Source organism: Lytechinus pictus, chromosome 15 (assembly GCF_037042905.1).
Source record: "Lytechinus pictus isolate F3 Inbred chromosome 15, Lp3.0, whole genome shotgun sequence".
Lineage (NCBI taxonomy): Eukaryota > Metazoa > Echinodermata > Echinoidea > Temnopleuroida > Toxopneustidae > Lytechinus > Lytechinus pictus.
The window spans coordinates 5570457-5592127 of NC_087259.1; the positions used below are offsets into that span (position 1 = coordinate 5570457).

Sequence of the window (21671 nt, forward strand, 5' to 3'; positions counted from 1 at the left end):
TGATAACTGTAGTATTTTTCTTCATTATGAAAGCAAAAGGAAACAAAATACTAAACATAAGAAATATACTATATAAACAGAATTTTTGAAATTTTGGCTCCCAATAATTTTAGCACAGAGTTAGACTGTGGTCTAAGTTAAACCTGACTTAAGAATACGGGCCAGAGACTTTCTGTCATTATCAGCCTTCTTATTTCTTAACATACTTTTTTCTTCACCAGTTTTACTGAATATATTAAGTTTCAACTCTCATTCATTTATTCAGTCAATTAATAGTAATTTGTCCCTCTGATTATTAATACCCCCTGGGTAAAACTATATCAACTTTAAGAAATTTAAATGTACAGTACATTGTATAGAAAATAAAATACTCCAAGAGTAATGATTATTATCAAACACAACATACACGAATCATGACTCAATTATGCTATAAAAGGCCATACTTACCTCATGATGGCTGATGAGTTGTAAAGCTGTTTCTCTCTCATTACCAACCAGAATCCAAAGAAAAACATGATGAATGAGACTAAGACTTGAAGATATCACTCAAAGGTCACACTTACCTCATGGTTGGCCAGGGAGGCATACAGCTGTTTCTCTCTCATCACCAGCCAGAGTCCAAGAGAAAGATGATAAATGGGACAAAGGACTTGGAGACATCATCCAAAGGCTATACTTACTTCATGATGGGCCAGGGGCCATACAGCTGTTTACCAACCAGAGTCCAAAGGGAAACATGATAAATAAGACAAAAGACCTGACAACGTCCTAAAGGCCACACTTATCTCATGGTTGGCCAGGGAGGCGTGAAGCTGCTTCTCTCTCACCACCAGCCAGAGACCAAAGGGAAACATGATAAACAAGACAAAGGACCTGACAACATCCTAAAGGCCACACTTATCTCATGGTTGGCCAGGGAGGCGTGAAGCTGCTTCTCTCTCATAACCAGCCAGAGACCAAAGAGAAACATGATAAACAAGACAAAGGACCTGACAACGTCCCAAAGGCCACACTTACCTCATGGTTGGCCAGGGAGGCGTGAAGCTGCTTCTCTCTCATAACCAGCCAGAGACCAAAGAGAAACATGATTAATAAGACAAAAGACCTGACAACGTCCTAAAGGCCACACTTACCTCATGGTTGGCCAGGGAGGCGTGAAGCTGCTTCTCTCTCACAACCAGCCAGAGACCAAAGAGAAACATGATAAGACAAAGGACTTGCCAACGTCCCAAAGGCCACACTTACCTCATGGTTGGCCAGGGAGGCGTGAAGCTGCTTCTCTCTCATAACCAGCCAGAGACCAAAGAGAAACATGATAAATAAGACAAAGGACTTGACAAAGTCCCAAAGGCCACACTTACCTCATGGTTGGCCAGGGAGGCGTGAAGCTGCTTCTCTCTCACCACCAGCCAGAGACCAAAGAGAAACATGATGAAGCCATGACCAAGATCACCAAACATGATAGAGAAGAGGAATGGATAGGTGATGATGGTGAAAGGAGCTGTAAAGAGACAAAACAAAAGAAACTGCATTATTGCATACATGGATATTCACACAGTGGTTTTGTGTCTGTTTATTTTGCCCATATCAATAATAATAATAATAATAATAGGCATCTCTATAGCGCCATCTATCTAGAAATATTCTATTCCGAGGCGCACAAGAAAATAAAGTTTGGATGAGTGTCAAAGTGCCAATAACTAATACTGTTAGAAAAGATAAGGCTTCAGTTTAGATTTGAAGGTCTCCAGTGATGGTATCATTCTTAAATATCAAAGAAAATTCCATTTCTTTTTATGACCACTGGTGCATTTAAAACAGGTACAAGTCATTAACATCATATCTTTTCACTTTGCTGGAAAAAAAAATCATGAAAATATATCTACACGTATGCCAATATGTTGAGCTTTACAGTTTATCAATTTGAGAATATATATTTACAACGAATGTTCAGGGTTTTTTTTTTCTTGGGATATATCTAAAAAGAAACTTTATATTATTGCATGAACCATGGTGAGCATGCATTTCATAACAAATAAAAAGTCCACACAGCTACTCCTTTCATTTCCAAGTACAGGCCTGAAAAATATACAAACCTAGTGAATTTACAAGTGGTAACCAAACATATGTCAGTTGAGGCTTTCCAGTTCACTATGTAATGCTTTCTCAGAAAATAAGTTTACTCTTGGCATTTTAAAAGAATATTATGTTTTCTTATTTGTTTAAAGACCCTAGGCTGGGAAGGCAGGCTACATATTGTAAGTTTAAAGGGGAATGAAACGTTTGGAACAAGTGGGCTTGTGTAGAAAGAGAAAAATCAAAGAATAAGATCAAAGATTGAGAAAAATCGGACAAATAGTGAGAAAGTTATGAACATTTGAATATTGCGATCACTAATGCTATGGAGATCTTCCCATTGGCAATGCGACAAAGATGTGTGATGATCTAAACTTCAAATGCTCATAACTTTCTTATTATTTATTCAATTTTTCTCAAACTTTTGTTGATCTGTTTCTTTGATTTTTCTGTTTTAACACACGCTATCTTGTTCCAAAGGTTTCCTTTTCCTTCAGCTACAGAGTCACAGAGGGGACAGAAATTTCCAACAGGATGTAGTGCTTTCAATTTTTTATTTCTTCGGATTTCAAACTAAATCGAGGGTTAACATTTCTCTGACCTGGATTGACCTCTCCGTAGGTGCAGACGCCGTACGCATCAACCAGACTCTGGTAGCAAGTGGTAAACTTGTTGACCTTGTTGTACGTTGGTGGGTCTTCACTGGTCTCCATGCGATTCAAGATGGACGGAACTGTCGAGCCACTTCTCTCCTACATTTTCAAAACAAACCGTCAAAATGGCTTTAAATTGGAAATGTGTATCGGGCATTATATATTGATATTTTCAGGCAAAGCCATTGATTTATACAGAACATTTCTGTATTACAAATGGCAAATATGTGATCGATCATACCGAAATGAGAGACAAGTCGCAAATCAAAATTCCTTGAAATTCGACACACAAATAAAAAAGTCAAAATTGTGAAGATTTTTTTTTTTTCATTTTCTGATTCTTCCATGTTTCATAATTACTCTGTGAAAAAGATGAGTGAAATTGATGACGGGAATATGATAAAAAAGCAGTTTTTCTGCGAGTGTTTTTTTCGGTCAATTCGAAAATTTCTGATACTTGGCACGTTCGACTTGATCGAATTTCGCTTCATACTAAGCTCCGCCCCTAGAAACGTATGCCATTGTTGATTGGCTATTCATTTAAACTCGTGTACAGCTGGCGGCGGCCGCTCGCTCGATCGGTTCAATGATTCAGCTTCAAAAGAAAGATCAAAAGCATCGATTTCAATACGTATTCTGATATTCAAAAGGGAGGCTTCTTGACAATAGTTAACAAACGGGATACAACTTCTAAAGGGTTATTTTTTGGTGATAAAAGTACCAGGCAGTAGATTGATACCGGATTGATACCGGATTTAGAGTATTAGCCTGGCTATAATCGCGAAATAAAAGTCATGCAGAGACGCAAAGTATTCAGAACACGGTTTGTTTGCGAGGATTAATTTCATTAAACATAGCATGGACATGTTGAAGATTCTCTCCATCATTTGCAAGTGATCGGGATGTTTTCAAGAGAGAAAATTTTCAAAAGAAAGGGTTTACAATCCTTAAAAGTATTGTTTGTTCGTGAATGTGAGTTAATTGATCTGCAGTATCTTTAACAAAAGAAACAAAATTCATGTAGAAAGCTTGGTGGGCTTCATTATTTCCAATTATTTATAATCAAGACATTGTTGCCCTCAATTTTTTATCATGTTTGAATGAACGATAGAGAAAGCGAAAGAAATAACTGTACAAACAGAAAGTCTGAGACAGCTAACGTCGACCAATGAAAAATGGCCGAAACGACCATGCATTTTTTTGGATAAAGACATTGATTGAAAATATCAGTCATTTAAAATACACATATTGAAATAAACATTTCATAAAAGTCATTGTCATGTTGTTCCATTCGACTGTGTCCAGATCTATTCTCTCTTTCCCTCTCTCTTATTCTCTTACCTACTTCTTTCGTCTTTCTTGTGTTTTATTTCATCCTTTCTTCCTCTCTCCCCCTTTTCGTTCGCTCTTCTTATTCACGTCATTCGGTCTCATCTCTCTAACCCCCTCCCCTATTCTATCTCATCCCCTTTCTCTTCTTTAATTCTTTCGTCCCTCTTAATCTGTTTTTCTTTCTTCCCTTTCGATCTTTTTTTTTCTCTGCCGATTTTTCCCCCTCCTTTCCTTCTTCTCTCTTGCCTTTTTTTCACCCTCCACTTTTTTTTTCAATTTTTCCCCTTTTCTTCTTGTTTTCGTTTCTATTTACATAATTCTGTTTTTCGTTCTTCTCACCCTTCGATCTTCTCTCTTTTTGCCGGTTTTCTTTCTTTTTTCCTTCTTTGTTTTCTCCCTCCCTCACCCACCGCCTTATTCCTCTTTTTTTCTTTCGTTCCTCTTTATATAATTATGTTTTCCTTCTTCCTCTCCCCTGCCCATTCCCACCATCTTATTCCTCTCCCCCCTCCATTTCTTTTTCTTCTCCCCCGTCGATCTGCTCTCAATATTTTTTAACCTCATTTCTTCCCCCTTTTTTCCTTCTTATTCCTCTCTCTTGCTCACCCCACCGTCTTATTCCTCATCCTTTTTCCTCTTATTTCTTTTGTTGTTCTGTATTATTCGTTCTTCTCCCCATTCGATCTATTTTTTTTTCACAGCCGCTCTTTCTTCTTCCTCTTTCCTGCCCACGCCCATGCACCGTATTTTTCCTCCATTCTTCGTCTTATTTTTAAAAATCCTCTTTATATGTTTGAGAGTGAACACATGCGAAAAAATATCGAACAGCTTTTATTGTTCTTTCTTTAATCATTCAATCTTACAAAGACATCATTGTTGCACAAGGCATTTGCAACAATCTTCTGATTCTTTATCTGTATTACTGCGTTAGAATATATATATTTTTTTTAAACAAGTGCACACCAAGCTACCAATAATGCCTATAGAATTTCCATTTATTTGAAAGCAGGATAAAATAGCATTGTACATTAAATGCCTTGCTCACAGGCATAGGTGCCGCGGCCGGGGATCGAACCCCGGACTTTTTATGTATAGCCAGGCGCCTTAGACCACTCGGCCACGGCACAACCAAAATATTGTTTGTGCTTGATATCGATCCGAAAATCAGCATTCGTGGAGGTGTCGTGGCCGAGTGGTCCAAGGTGCCTGACTATACATAGGAAGCCCGGGGTTTATCCTGCATTCAAATAAGTGGAATGTTGTATGCATTATTGGTAACTAGGTGTGCACTTGTTAGTTTACAAAAAATCTTAACTCCCCTAATCTATCCTTTGTTGGAAATAATTGTGGCGGGATTTTACTCAGGGTACCTCCTTGCTCTTTTTGTTGTAGAGTTAAGACGTTTATGCCAGGTTTTTTTTTTCCGGAATCAGTTTTAGAATCACTATAACTTTTTTTCATTAATATATCTTGGGTTTTTTTTTCATACTAATTTTGAATCATTCCAATGCTGTAAATAATTATACCCCCCCCCCAAAAAAAAGATCGATAATAGACGATATTGAGCAAATTATACACGTTTTTTGTTCTCACTGCCTCAATCTAACATAAGCATTCATAAAACATGATCACACAAGCCTTTCGTATAAAGATAAGGTTCAAATTGAAATATTTTGAAGGCTTATCTTACCATTTTACAACGGATAGTTCTTTTTATTAGAACATGCGGTTAAAGTTTAGGTCATAATGACTCGCTTGATATATAACATGTGAGAGTAAACGCGATCGACATTCAAACAACCGCATAGAGGCAATTTGCGGTATATGAAATTGTTATTATTATTTAATAAACAAGACGATGATACAATGAAAATCATTGGTATACTCCCTCCTCACTGTTTTTAGGTCATACCTTTTCTCCCTGCCTTTTATTTCATTAAAAAGGGAGATCATGACAATTATTTCTTTCACGAATATAATTATAAAACCCCAGTATAACTATGGAGCTATTACACTGATCTGTATAGAAGATCAGTGGATTGACATATCGAACCAGAACATTAACTTTGTTTCGTCTTGCAGTCGCGCGTGACCTGCAAGTTCACTATTGTTCCAAATGCAGCCTCCTCATTGGTCAATCGTTTCGCCTTCTTTGGCAAGCGGTTGCTAGGACATTTCTGTTAGCTCGGCGGTGGCAAAATAGATTTTTTTCATGGAGCGGATTCAAAACGGAAGTCAAACTTCGAAGGCGTTTTTCTCTTGATTTTTATTTTCAAAAGCCCAATTCTTCTTGCATTCTAAGGCTAATATCTCCACTATTATTTACTCTTAAGGGTCGAGTGATATATCAAATTAAAGGTAAAGAAACGGAGAACAGTAATCACTACAAAACTTGGATTTGAAAAATTCCGAGTTGTCTCTCATTTCGGTATGACGAGTCACATATAAGAAGGGCACCAAATATATCTCAAGACAATGAGAGGAGCATCGAGGCTTGTAGATAGGGCATCCAAGTCCACAGCCTTGGACTGATTTAAGACGTACTTGACAAACCCAAAAGCAAAGAAATTGGGACTAACAATCAAGATTTGCTTCATTAAAATAGGTTAATTCCATGAGGTGTTGTATGAAGCTTGAAACCTCTTTATAAATATGTCATTGGCTGGCCATCCAGCAATTCTGGTGTTTAAGCATTTGAAATATAGGTAGGAAAATCAAACAATGCTTTCATCTAGCAGCTTCATCCCTAGGATAATACATTCTTAAATTTTTTTTGGCGTTTTGATGAATTATAATTATATGTTTGATGTCACTTGTGCCTGGGAGGCAGCAAGTGAACTGAATCACTATGACCCGCAGGTCTCTCCTCCTGATATATCTGATTGGGGGAGTGCAGGTGGACCACTACACCAGGGTTTCCCACTACTCTTATACGAATGGTGCAGTTGGTTCTTGATGTGCAAAGGTGGTTCCTCTCCTCTACACGGTGCCTCTGTTTAATGTCTTATCAGAGGGACAGAGTGTTTTCCAATAATATACTCTGCATCTTTGGAACAGTAGTGGGGTACATTTACACACAACGCAGGTTTAAGTCATACGCCCGAAGTGGACTTGTACCCGTGACCTTTGATTCGACAGGCTGACACTATACGGACTGATCTAACATGCTATAGCCTGAGTGATACTTACAGTGCCTCGTCTGAGGGCCATTTGGATCTTGTCCAGATCAGACACAGGACACCAGCACTCTGCGATAAGGCATTTCTGGGTGACGTCCAGATTGAAGAGGTTCAGGGTGTGGTAGATGGCTTTGAGCTTGCGGACCTTGATGAACCACACCCGGACGTTCTTGGCGGCTGAGACCAAGACGCGCTGACGATGCTCCTCGGTCTGGCTAAGAACCTGTGGAATGATGGCAGCATAAACAAAATACAAGGAGTTTATTGTTTTTCATCTCAGATAAGAAAAAAAGGAATATTCCTACTTCACAGGAATACTTGACAGGTATGTGATGATGATGATGATAATGATGATGATGATGATGATAATGATGATAATGATGATGATGATGATAATGATGATGATAATGATGATGATGATAATGATGATGATGATAATGATGATGACGACGATGATGAGAATGATAATGATGATAATGATGACTATGATGATGACGATGATGATGAGAATGATGATAATAATGATGATAATTATGATAATGATGATAATAATGATGATGATGATTAATGATGATGATGATGTTAATGGTAATCACATAATGTAATGCATGAGAATGTTGATTTTTACAAAGAGGACAATGATAATTGCATACGCTGAATTGACGTATAAGTGATGGTGGTAAATGATGACGATATAAATGTTACATGCATAAAAAATAATAACAAGTGGAATGCCTCTGGCGGTCTCACCTGCATCACGCGATTCAATATAGCAGCAATGCTGACTTTGAAAACTACTATAAAATAATCATTCACAAAAAAACACCATTCATATGATACAATACTACCTTCATTGATATTTGACCTTGATCATGTGACCTAAAACTTGTCAGTGATACTTGATTACCCCTATATCCACATTTTATACACTATATCTATAAACTTTGATAGTTATGATGTTAATTCAACAAATACCCCCAACATGGCCAAAGTCCATTGACCTTTGATCTTGGTCATGTGACCTAAAACTCGTACAAGATGTTCAGTGATACTTGGTTACTCTTATGTCCACGTTTTATGAACTAGACCAATAAACTTACAGGGATATGATGGTAATTCAACAAATACCCCCAACATGGCCAAAGTTCATTGACCTTAAATGACCATTGACCTCGGTCATGTGACCTGAAACTCGGACGGGATGTTCAAAGATACGTGATTACTCTTATGTCCAAGTTTCATGAATCAGATCCATAAACTTTCGAAGTTATGATGGTAATTCAACAGATACCCCCATTATGGCCAAAGTTCATTGACCTTTGACGTAGGTCATGTGACCTGAAATTTGCACAGGATGTTCAGTGATACTTGATTACTCTTATGTCCAAGTTTTATGAACTAGAACAATAAACTTACAAAGTTATGATGGTAATTCAGCATATACCCCCAACTTAGCCAAAGTTCATTGACCTTACATGACCTTTGACCTTGATCATGTGACCTGAAACTCAGGCAGGATGTTCAGTAATACTTGATTAACCTTATGGCAAAGTTTCATGAACTAGGTCCATATACTTTTTAAGTTATGCTGTCATTTCAAAAACTTAACCTCCGCCGCCGTCGGAAAAGCGGCGCCTATAGTCTCACTCTGCTATGCAGGTGAGACAAAATGATATGGTGGTAATGACAATGGATGTGATTCAACCTAAAAGTGATGTAGTAATCATGACAATTAATGTTAACGCAAAAAAAAAGATAATAAATAATCATGATGAAATAGATTGGTGATGATGATGATTAAGTGGAGTTAAGATCATTCAGCACTCACCACTTGTAGATCCTCTATCCTTGTCATGACTCCAATGGCCGTCTCCCTTCGCTCTGCCTGGGTCTCGTGGCAAGGGTACAAGGTAGCACGGAACCTACCAACAAATCACACAGCATTTTGATGAGGAAATCAGTATTGTTAAATACCATAGGACCACACATACACTTTGGAAATCAGTATTTTGCTAGTAGAACCATCAGTACTAATTGGCAGCTCTGTAATTCTCTTTTCGTAAAAAAACAGGCTGAGTCTGGACCAAGGGGCGGTTTTGAAACAGGTTGAAAAAGGACTTTTAGTAGTAGTTTACTGGGCAAACCCGTCACTTGAGGAAAGATGTCTGAATATGAAGCCTACAGTCCCTGCCAACGGTTTGTTTTCAGAATGACCTTTCAATTATTTGTGCTAGTCTTGTATGAATAGAATACCCACTTGTTTATCATAATTTCAATCAGGGTCTGTGCCTGCAGACTATTTTATTATTGTGTTTTTAATAGAACTACTTACATCAAATGTAGTTGTTGCCACAATTTTACAAGTGCCACAATCATGCCATTTCTAGTCAAACTGATGTTCATATCCTACTGCCTACCAATTTAACACCTGGGGCCCGTTTCATAAAGATTTAAATAGGACTTAAAGTCGCACTTAAATGCCTGGTTGCGTACCAGAATAAAAGGCATGACTGCATTATTCAAATCATTCCAAGAAGATGTGCACTACTGCGCATTGATCAATAACATTATGCGTTGCAAACCATGTACGCGTCGGCATTCAAGTGCGACTCTAAGTCATACTTAATCTTTGTGAAACACCCCCAGGGCTTCATTGCATGAAAGTTAGTATTACGTATCATCCATGGTAACTACATGTACCAAACTATCAATGCTCAAATGCCAGTCGAAATCAAGGATTCCACAAAATTACTATTGGATAGCAAGCCATAGGGAGTCTTTCCAGAAGAGTTTCTTTCGTGCGACAAGGGCAAAGTGTGGAGAGTGATATATATGGATTAATGACTTGCCAAAGAATATAAGCCCTGGTGGGATTTGAATTCCCAGGTGACACAACATTCGCTCCGGCGACAATCGCTCCGGGCTTTATTTCGTCAGAGAAATAGGGTTAGGGTTTTATATTGGCTTTAGCAAAAGGTATAGTGTTACAGTCAGGGTTAAAGTTGGTTGTTCCGTTAGTGTGTGGAATTTACAGCCGAGCAATTGTCGCCGGAGCAAACGTCATGAAACCAAATTCCCAAACTTCAGTGTAAGAGGTAAAGATTGCACAGTTACACCTTCACCAAAATTAATCTTACCCTTCACATATCTTCTTGACTCTGCTCTTGAGTTGGTCTCCCTGGAAGAAGATGATGAAGACAGACTTCTGGACTTGGTCACCCTGCAAACAGATCATGTTAAAAAGGATTTTTACTCAAGGGAGAGTCTTTCATAAAGCATCTTCTCACTGATTTTTTAATGGTAACTTGCTCTCATCCAATTAGATACAATGATTTCAGCAGCTACAGAAGTCAGTGAAAATCATCGATAAAGAAATTTATCCAATGCTCCCTTGCATTCAAACATACTTTGATTAACATAATTCATATATACATGTATGTATTCATTAAAGTTAGCTTTAACAGGAATTCATTGGACCTGCTTTAGCTTTTTTCAATTAAAGTGGACATTAACTCTCAATCTCTTTTGAGGGTCAGGTTTTAGACATGCCAAAATAAAATCATGTAGCGGCTATGAAACAGCCCTAAAATTGCAATAATTAATACATTTTACTTCAAATCATTCTATAAAGTACTTTACAGAAAAAAAACCACCACATTGCGCCTATAGACAATCAAAACAGTTATTTGATCCTGAATTAACAATAGCACTTTCAAACCAAAATTAATGTCATGAATTCGAACATCTTTGAAGAACCACAATTTAACCTCATATATTTTTGGAGTAATCGAGAGAGGAGCATTTGATTAAAGAGCAATCATTATATTGTCAGTCCTTCTAAACATGAAAATGATTGTCAACTTACGGTGCTTGGGTCTTCCAAGGCGGCCTCTATCTCAGCTTGACGGAGGAACACGTTACCACGGCAGACACGCCAGAGCATCTGCTCAAAGGCAGGGATGCGTTCTCGCTGGATCACCCCAGCAACAAATCTGAATTCAGAATAACAATTAGATATCAACACATAATAATAACTTATAAGTTCAACATCAAATGTTTAGACCACTATCAGTGAGCTAACAATTTAGACATGTTTATGTACCTATGGGTCCATCCTTTTTTAAATCTGCATAGCTTTCTTATTTTTTGACTGATTTTGTTCAATCTTTTACCTTTTTGCTTCCTAGACTTTTCATCAACAGCATTTGTTTTAAAATGGAATTCCATAAGATAGGCTCATGTTGGGGTGAGGAGATACAGACATAAGAAATTAAGAGGAAACAGTAGAATTAGAGCAAAGTGGCATATCAGCATCAATCCGTTGCCTGCTAGGGCCAGTTGGTCCTTGTACAGTGTAGCGTACAAATTCTAAGGGAATTAGTAAAATACAGTAGTCAACAGGTTGATATGTATCAATCATTTGGTTACATACCCGAGTCTCATCGGCTGTCCCATCCTCGGTCCATCGTCTCCAAGAAGCTTGTGGGCCTCCTCCATGCCGTCTCCATCGTGCATCTGCTGGTGGTGGAATTCAGCCTGGAGTTTAGAAATGTTCCACACACACAAACAGACACACACACACACACACAACCCGACACACAGACAACAAGCAAGAACCAGCAGCAAACACAGGAAGTAATAGGTAGCCCCATCCCAATGGATGTACAGGAGGGGGTGGGGTGGGGGTGGACAGGGAAAGGTGGTGTTTGGGGAGGTGCAGAGGTGTGCATCATTTCCATGGAGAGATAGACGCAAGGGGGGGGGGAAGTTGTCAGCATAAAAGCGGTATTTTGGGAAGTGCAGATTGGATGCATTTGGGTGTTTTTATGTACAGATAAGATGAAAAGGCAACACATTGTACATCATGAAGAAAGACCACAAACAAATGTATTGAAGAGGGAAAGGGGAGACGTCAAGGAAGTACGAGGAAGTACCAGGTGGATGCATTTTTTTTTTTACAAGAAAGATGCAAAAGCAATATGCATCATATCACAGTGCAAAGACAGATATATATCAAGAGTGTGTCGAGGAGAGAATAGAGCAACACCAAATACAAATTACGATTTGAAAAAAAATTACAAGACACCACAGAGAGCAAGGTGCAGGGAATTTTTTGTACCACGATGCATAAAGAAGAATCGAGATTAACATGTAACCACAATACCATGAATATTCATAACTTAAAGCAGTGTACCAGGAAAGGTAATTTAATTCAAACAATGCAGGTTTTAGAAGGCCGAGCAATTATAGATGAATGGCATTGAAGGTATTTATTCAGTATAAAGTATTCAGTTCAGAATTTCAGAACAAGTAAACCATTTTAACGAGGGAAAGAGGAGATATTGAAATGACGATTGAAACATTCAATGACAAAAGGAAGATTGATGAAATTCACCAGATATGCAAATATATATTTCAAACATTTTGAATATTCATCATGAAAGAAAAAATAAAATGTTTCATAAGAGATTGATTCAAAGATAACACAAGCAACATTGAAAAAGAAGAAATATGAAATAAGCAGGTGGAAAATAGTTTTATCCAACATAAACAACATAAAAAGGACCAAACGAAAGATTTGTCAATTTGGTTTCATCAGAATAAACATGAAGCAAGGAATATTACACAAACATTTTAATGAAAATGGAAACAAAAATGGTTTAGTGCAGTCAATGAAACATGTGATGCATGTTAAATAAAAATGCAATCAACGAAGAATAAAATGAATTAGTGATTGTCATTCAAATGAATGCAAGCAGTGATGATGCAACATTTAGGGGTGGAGGGGGGGGGGGGTGGTGAGTGAGTGAGAATCGTTAAAGGCATTATGAAAGTATTAGAATGAAAAATAGGTATACGACACAAGTGGAGAAGGAAGAAAAGTGAAGTGGGTGGGATACAAAGAAAATGGGAAATAAATCATGTCAGTTGAAGTGCAATGAATGGAAGATCTAAATTATGGTTCCATGACATTTGCTCCGGCGACAATTGCTCTGCTGTGAATTCCACATACTAATGGAATCGACGACTTCAACCCTGGATTTAACATTATACTCTATCCTAAACCTAACCCTAAAATAAAATCTGACTGCAGCCCTAACCCTAATACTATATCTTAGACAAAATAAAGCCCAGAGCAATTGTCGCGTCACCCTAAATTACATTTAAAAAAAGTACTGGTATGGACGTCAATCTTAGTTAATCTGCTTGTATAAAAAATAATTTTCCTGAGGAGTTTTGATTCAGTTTCAGTTTATAAAACCAATTTTGTCCCATGATATCACAGTGAGATCTAATCGTCTTCAAACTTCTAACGGCGAAAGCACAGAAACATACATCAGATAAAAAGTGCCACACATTTGCCTTACAATACAAGGCTCTATTGACAAGTATACAGAACTATTGTTATTGCCAAAACAATTCTTTTGTCAGCCACAGAACTTTAAATTGAAATATCAATCTATTGGCTAATAAAGCATGAATGTTTGAAATATTCAATTTACTTGGATATCCCCTTTTAAGGCCTATTTTTTGGTATCCAAATTTCCTAATTATGAGTGACAGGTTCATGTACCTGAATGTACAAGTGAGTTGGTGGGGACTGTAGAACATTAACAAATGATAAAACATACAGTGTGTAGTATATACATGTATATGTTGGGTACGAGGAATATGTTTCTAAATACTGTATTAAGCTGTTGGTCAAAATAAAATTGCTGAAAGTATGGACACAAAAAAAAATTAGGCTAATCTTTTATTTTCAACTTAAATAGTATGATGTCATAACTAGTAAACTATACTCTGTATCTATTTATATTATTAAAAACAAATAATCTACATGTACTAGATAAATGTCAATTTACAATTCACAGAAATACATGTACATTTACTTATACATGTATATGTTATGAAATTCCTAATGTGACAATAGCATCAGTTGTATTTATAACGAATTTAATAGAATGTAAGAACTAATAAAGAAATAGAGTTTAAAACACGTAGTCAAAATGTCTGATGTTTATGTATTACTTTCCAAACAGATTCAATATCATTTTCCCTCTAAAATTCATAAGATCTACATTGTCTAATGATGATATATCCCACTTTCATCAAAAAACATATTGGGTTCATCAAAATAATAATGTGATGATCAATTAAGTGTCTCTTATCAATAATAAAGGACTATCTTAAAGAAAAGAGTTGACTTTATTTATATCAAACAACTATATCTGCAAAAGTATAAATGAATTATGAGAGCACCATGCAATCATGCATTTAGTATGACAAATAATATAGAATTTACTATTCCTTTTAAAGAAAGATTTATATGTGTAAGTCCTCTTGAACACAAAGTCACATGAATAACAAAATTAATTTAATGTTAGGGATTTTTCATAGTATGACAGTGCAATTTGCACCACATTCATAAAGACTGCTACACAAAAAAAGTCTTTTGAGTAGCAGATTTTTTTTTTTTTTACATAGGGCAGAACAGAAATATGTTCGTCAAGATCTTTCATCTTTCTACCAACAATACTTCAAATTTGGTAAGCAAAATTATTCCCTTCAGAAATATTGTAATCTATCAAAGAGAAAATGGACCAGACGCAGTATTACAAGGGCACAGTGAATGTTGCTTATTTCAAGTCCACCAAAATATTTCTAGAATCCACACATTGCTGATGATGCACAAACTATCATATTCTTCTACACATGTAACAATAAATGGCTTCAATAACATTGACAACAATCATCACTGAAAACAAAAGATCATGCAAGGCAACCTTAAGGATACCCCTTGCCAATGACAAGATCAACAACAGCTACAACGAACAACCAACCAAAAAGAAAATAATATTGAATTTCTCGCAAGGGGAGCTAAAAGGGAAAGAAGTAATGTAAGTAAAGCCTTGAAACTGTACCAAATCAAAGTATTGCAACTGAACTCAAATTTTGTCTCTGTTTAATCAATGAAAATGAATAAATAACAGAAACTAATTTGTAAACGGATCGACTCTCTGAACATGTTCGCTAATGATCGTTTTTATTAGAAGAAATAATGTGATACTTTTAATCAATTGAGATCTTCATGAAATCTGAAAAATGATAGTGAAAATTGAAAGTGGTGCCATCTCGAAATTTTTCTTTCCTACAGAAACATATATCACTTTATCAAAGTCATACTATCACATGGTATATACTCAGACAAACATGCTCAGAGATTTTTGATAATTCATTACCGTTGACAAGCTCAGCAATTGCTGTAAGAATGCCAAAGAAGAAATAGAATATTTCAATAAATCATTGGAAAGTGCCTATAAAGAACTCATTACTAAAAAAAAAAATGGGAAATAAAAACTAGTGCTGTTTTAAACAGCAGATGCAAATTGATTTTCATCACACTACCCCAAACATACATCCTTCCAAAAAGACAATATGTACCCTGAAAATAAATAATTTAGCTGGTTTTATACTCAAATTTCAAACCTTAAGACTAAATTTTTAAATTCATCCTTTTTTATGATTATTGTCATTTCAAAATTCAACCTGTCATACGCATACCTGTAGACTGTTTGTCTATTTCAATATCTTTCTAAGAAATTAATATACATGTAACTGTCATATTGAGAAAAATAAACCAAGAGCAATGAAAGAGGCACTGAGGCCTATCAATAGGCCACCCAAGGTCATGGATTAAATTAATAATAAAAATAGTTACATTTAAGGACGTTCCACAGTTATATTTGTGCGCATTATGATCTGCGCATAGTTTACACTCTGCGCGCTGACGTCACAATGGATGAACAGGTGATTAATTAGCTGCGGGTATGAGCTGATTTTTCTCATCTTCTGCACTTTAACTGCAGATCCGATGCGTTATTTCATGAAGCAAAAAAATTGAATTATTCCATGGACCATTCAAAAAAATATTCTCTACAATTTCAAAATACTTTACTCTGCAGTGCTGCCAAGAATCACGAATATTAGCCCGAGTTTGAATAAATGGTAGGGTGGTTTTGATTTTTTCTTCACATAGATACTAAGCATTCGGCCCATTTTTGGTGTTTTAAAAAGCACATTTGCTCTAATAAAAATGCTGATACTGTAGTTTAGAAACAAGCACATGAACCCCTATTTTTTAATGTTTGTACCTCTTAGGTATACCTTCCTCTACAACTCTGCAAATTTTGGTGAAAATGACATGGATTTTGAATAAAGTGCAGCATTTATTGTACGTTTGTAGTTTGTTACTGAAATTTTACATTTTTTAGATTGGGATTTTGTTATCTTTTACGCCATTTTTAAGAACTGACAGTGCTGTTAAACTTAAAATTGCAAACAAATAGCACTATTAATAGATTCTCCATTTTAATGATACAATTATTAACTCTCTTGCGAAATTTGATGACTTTTTCATGTATTTTGAATGAGTAATGGCGGTTTAAACTCAGTGTAGTAATCTTGGGCGGTCTAAAAATGCCAAATTCTTTTGAATGCGCAATTCTTAAGAACATCAATTTGGGTGAACTCTGAAGCTCTATAGCAAAAAATCAAGCACATGCACCTATGTTAATTTTTGCATATTTCGAATATTAAGGTTTTAAAGTATCTATGTGCAAAGTTTGGTGAAAATGACATGGATTTCACTTTAACTGTGGAACGTCCTTAAATACAGAGCTGCCAACCACACTTGACCAAAAATCCTATTATTTCACCCCAAAAATCCTATTTTTAGGCAAAAAATCCTATTCATACCCGTCGTGTACTTTCCTACTATACATCTCATTATTTTGTTGTGCTCACTGTAATTTTTACATCCGACAGGCAAGGTTCCACATTAACTTTTTTGGTGGTGGCCCGTTCGGGCCACCAAAACCTTCAAATTATTTTTGTTGGTGGCCCAATATTAAAGTTTGGTGGCCCCACCAAAACAGAACAGGAAAAAAAGTAAAAAAGTAAAAAAGAAAAATTAAAGAAAAAAAAGAAACAAAAGAAAATTAAAAAAAAATTAATAAAACAAATTAATAAAAATGGTGAAGGGGGAAAAAATGAGAAGCCATTACAAATATTTTTTAACAGCTGTATGTAGCAACAGTTTAAGCCAATTGAGCAAATAATTTTCACTCACCTTTTGGGGATGACACATTTCTATTTTTATAACCTTTATTTCGTTTGTATTATTATTTTTTTAGTAGAAACATATTCTTTAATCAGGCATATTCAATGGGAAGGGGTATATGGTTTAACCACTGTCAAAAAAAAAAAAAAAAAAAAAAAAACTGTAAAAGTTATATCTGGAAAAAAGGTGTGAGAAAAGTCCTTTACTTTGTTTGCCAAAATGTTTGAAAAATTCACATTTCATATCAATGAAATGCCTTCCCAAAGTATTTTCTTTATGAAGAGTGATTTAAGAAGTCATTTATAAACAAAAAAGAAAGAAACTGTCTGCTTATTTTTTGCTAGAAAAGACGCAGCTTCGAAAGAAACCAAGTATCAACATACATACAAATGCACATGTGGGACTGTGATGTACTCACCTGTGTTTTTATGTGTATTAACACATTTGGAAATCGGTCTTTTTGAGTCAAAAGAGAGGTCATAATTCCTGTTTTTAATGCTTGCAGATAATCAGTTTACACCAGATTTGAGTAATCTGGACTGTAGAAGGGCATTTCATTGGTGTAAAATGTGACTTTGACATAGATTTTCAAAGTTCTGTGGAAGATTTCTTAGCAGCAACATTTCGTATCGTAGCTCCCCGAATCTGAATAAGCTGCTAGCGCACAGATAGCTACATGTAGCTGCTGTGGTTTCATGCAAAGCTCACGCCAGCCGGCCGGCAGGATAATAGCTACTGTATGCTATAGCGGTAAGGCTATGTACTGTCATGTGTGTGTGTATTTGTGTGTAGATCAACAAAAAGGGCGCATGATGAATTGGTTGCAATTTGAACTGTATAAAGTTGATAAATGCGTGAAAAATCGGAGGAAAAATTGCGCTACTTTGAAAATTATTGGTTGCCCGATTCGGGCCACCAAAACTTAACATTTTTCATTAATGATTGCCCGAGGTGTATTTCTGTAATGTCGAGCCTTGCCATAGCTATATTTTCAAAAAATCGTATTTTATCTATAAAAATCCTAGTGTCGTATTTCAAGTGAAAAATCGTACGGAATACGACAAAATCGTACTATTTGGCAGCTCTGTAAATAGCACTTAATACTTTGATTTTCTAATCACTATCATTGCAAATATCGGATCCTAGCATACCCGCACACAATTTACGCACTTTTTCCACTGACTGGGGAATGTTTCAACAAGTTTCAAGACTCTATTACTAGGCATACTACGAGAAAGGCTTTTGCATCCTACCGGGTACCTAATTAACACCTGGGTGGAAAGTGGCAAGGTGTGGAATAATGCCTTGCCAAAGGGCGCTAGGCTGTGGTGGGATTTGAACACACAGCCCTCTGATTACAAGATGAGATTCCGAACTGTTACACCACGACATTTCCACTTAGCCCGTTTGCGTATGAATAAATATGATAATTTCAGCTGAAAAGAAAAGGCATACCTCATCAAAGAAATGCTGAGTCTTCCTCAGGATGTGCTTGAGTTCGGTCAGTTCTAGGAAGTTTCTCTTGAGGGCTTCCTGGTTGGTGTTCACTTCCTTCAGTTCATTCTCCAGCTTTTCAAAGCATGCCTGCATCACAAGTAAGGAGAGGAGGAAAGGAGGTAGGGAAAAAAGACAAACAAAACAATGGTTTATGATAATAATAATAATAATTAGCTTTCATATAGCGCTATATCAATCTATGAATGCTCAAAGCGCTTCATAATTATATTATTACCCGGTCACTGGATTAATAGCTTTTTAGCAGCCTGTTAAGCGCACACTTGCTATAAAGCAATGACGCACATTTATGATTGCGGGCGATGCAGCACACTCAAACCTTATTTGCAATAGGCTTTTGCATGTTATTGCGAACAACCGAGATTAATAACAACATGTGCATCATTTGTTTTATAAATGATGTGTAATATTTGCATACCCATTTCCCCAATAGAAAAAGCCCTATTCATTCCAGTCACCAATTCAGCCATATAGACAATAGCTTTGAGAGACCATCTATTGTGCAATGACTGTAAATTGGCCCCTAAAAGGGTATTATGCCTAGTACGTCTGGGTCCGACCTCTTTCATACCTCTAGATCAATCATCTCCCTTGGAGCAGGAGCATCAGGGTTCTCTCCGGTGTCCAGGACAGGGATATCAGCTCTCAGGATCTCCTTCTCAAGATAACCTACAATCAAACAGAATCACGTAAGGAAAAGGATAAAGACTATTTACAAAAGAACTATTTACAAAGAACTATTTACAAAAGAATGCAAGATACTGTGTTTTTCCATAATAATAATAATAATAATAATATAGGATAGCACATGTATCCACCTTGCTAGGTGCTCAAGGCGCTCCTATATTACCCTGGCTAAGCTACATGTAGTATACAGATTCTGATGCGCACAGCTTTTTGAGGAATTTATTCCTGCTGGTACCCATTTGCCTCACCTGGGTTGAGTGCAGTACAATGTGGATAAATTTCTTGCTGAAGGAAAAAACTTCACGGCTTGGAATCGAACCCACGTCCTTCAGATTGAAAGACGAGAGTCTTAACCCCTAGACCATGACGCCCCCAACGCGTTTCCATGTGTTTCCCCACAGTTTCTGTGGGGAAACCGAGCATTCAGTTTGACCTTCCCCAAAGTATCTACATTTTCTTCAACTTTTTTTCAAAAAACAACATTTGTTTTTTGGAGGCCTCCAATAGGCACATATATACTCTACAATTTGATAATAAAAGAATGTTGGGAAATAAGTTATCATTAGAGGCACGATAGCTCAGTCGGTAGAGCGGGGGTTTTATATTCCTGTGACCCAGGTTTGATTCCCATTCGGTGCGCTAGTGCCCTTTGGAAAGGAATTTGAATCCTCATTACCAGGTCCCTCGGAGAAGACCTTAAAGGTAAATGCTAGTTTTGGTAACGATATCAAAATGAGTTCGTACAGAATCCAATGAAATGAACACCAAAGTGTCTGTTTGTATAAATAAAACGCATGTGCCAAAGGATTCTGGAAGAAATTGTGTAATTGCTGAGAAATCAGCAAATAAGCACAGGATTCGGGTAGAGTGTCGGGACCGACGCTCAAAGCAATAATTATACACTGTCCCACGTGCGCTTATCTGTGTTGGGGAAGTTCAGTCTGAACATTATTCAGCGTAGATTTCAAGATTTCACAAAGTTCAGTTTATGTAACTGTACCAGATCTAGATCCTCGATGATATACTGACAATTAAGCCTGGTTTTACAGACTTTCTCATGAAATCAGTGTTTACTGCAACTACTGGAATTTCTCTTTAAGCCATCAGTCCTCCCTCTGGTTGCTTGCTTACAAACACTGATGCTTTCTTAGCAATCAGGTAAAAAAAAATCACTACCATTTATCATTACCCTAGTAAAAAATGTACATTAATCACAAAAAGATTTGTAGTAGGATGAACTTCGATTTTCAAACTTTTATAAGATTTTTGTTCTACCATTATAATAATCATAATATCAAATCAACGAAAACCTATAGTACCGGAATCACCATAGCCGTCCATGACAGTCCTTGAATATGTAGGTTTGAAGACAGATAAAGGAATTTTATGTTACTTGAAAAAGACTACCCAAAAGAATTTCCATCATTTTTTTTTCTGTTCTAGATTTTCTTCAAATCATAAATATATTTAGACACTACTGGTATTTTGATTGGGAAAAAGAAGAGTATAAAGTTCTGTACTCACGTAGCTTTCTTTCCATCTCATCACATCGCCTTACTTCGTTGACAAATTTTCGCTGGAAAGCATTCACATCTGGATTCAACTACATCAAGTATGAAAGTTAAAACAAAGACAAAAAATATAAATAATAAACTTCTGAAATCTACATAATAAAGCACACAATATGATTGGGAGGGGGCAGCAGTGGGGGAGGGGGGGGGGGTGAATGACATGAGACAAATGACATCCTTTTAAAACTAGTCCTATTTTTATTGCTTGTCAAAAACTTCAAAGGTACTGCTAAACTCTCTGTGCCCATATTTATCAAATACATGTACAATTAATAGCAAATTGATCGCTAATGATATAAAAACCACTTAGAAAGTATTTTTAGAAAACAAAAAAGTACTCTAGATGAAAGATGAAGTTATGACTTATGAATGTGATTAAATTTAAATGCATTTAAAATAAAACTTAATTTCATATTGATTTTATACAGAAAGAGGAACTTCAATTAAAGATAACGAGTTAGTACTTCACAGCCACTGTATCATAATTTAAAAGAGATAGGTTTATTTCCAATCGATTTCACTTTTCTTTAATAATAGC

At 36.4% G+C, this 21671-nt stretch overlaps 1 protein-coding gene across 12 annotated transcripts in view; it reads right to left on the minus strand.

Annotated features, from left to right (window-relative positions):
• LOC129277681 (V-type proton ATPase 116 kDa subunit a 1-like) overlaps positions 1-21671 on the minus strand; it is a 47546-nt gene that overhangs the window by 18438 nt on the left and 7437 nt on the right. For 6 of the 12 annotated variants that reach the window (XM_064110471.1, XM_064110475.1, XM_064110473.1 and 3 more), the window contains exons 3-12: positions 21087-21165; positions 19447-19544; positions 18816-18944; positions 11673-11776; positions 11106-11232; positions 10378-10460; positions 9069-9162; positions 7251-7463; positions 2678-2828; positions 1362-1501 (exon numbers count right to left, since the gene is read on the minus strand). In XM_064110471.1, coding sequence (XP_063966541.1) covers positions 1362-1501; positions 2678-2828; positions 7251-7463; positions 9069-9162; positions 10378-10460; positions 11106-11232; positions 11673-11776; positions 18816-18944; positions 19447-19544; positions 21087-21165 — 1218 coding nt within the window. The remainder of the gene's footprint in view (positions 1-1361; positions 1502-2677; positions 2829-7250; positions 7464-9068; positions 9163-10377; positions 10461-11105; positions 11233-11672; positions 11777-18815; positions 18945-19446; positions 19545-21086; positions 21166-21671) is intronic. The other 6 variants (XM_064110477.1, XM_064110478.1, XM_064110481.1 and 3 more) reach the window with 2 other exon arrangements.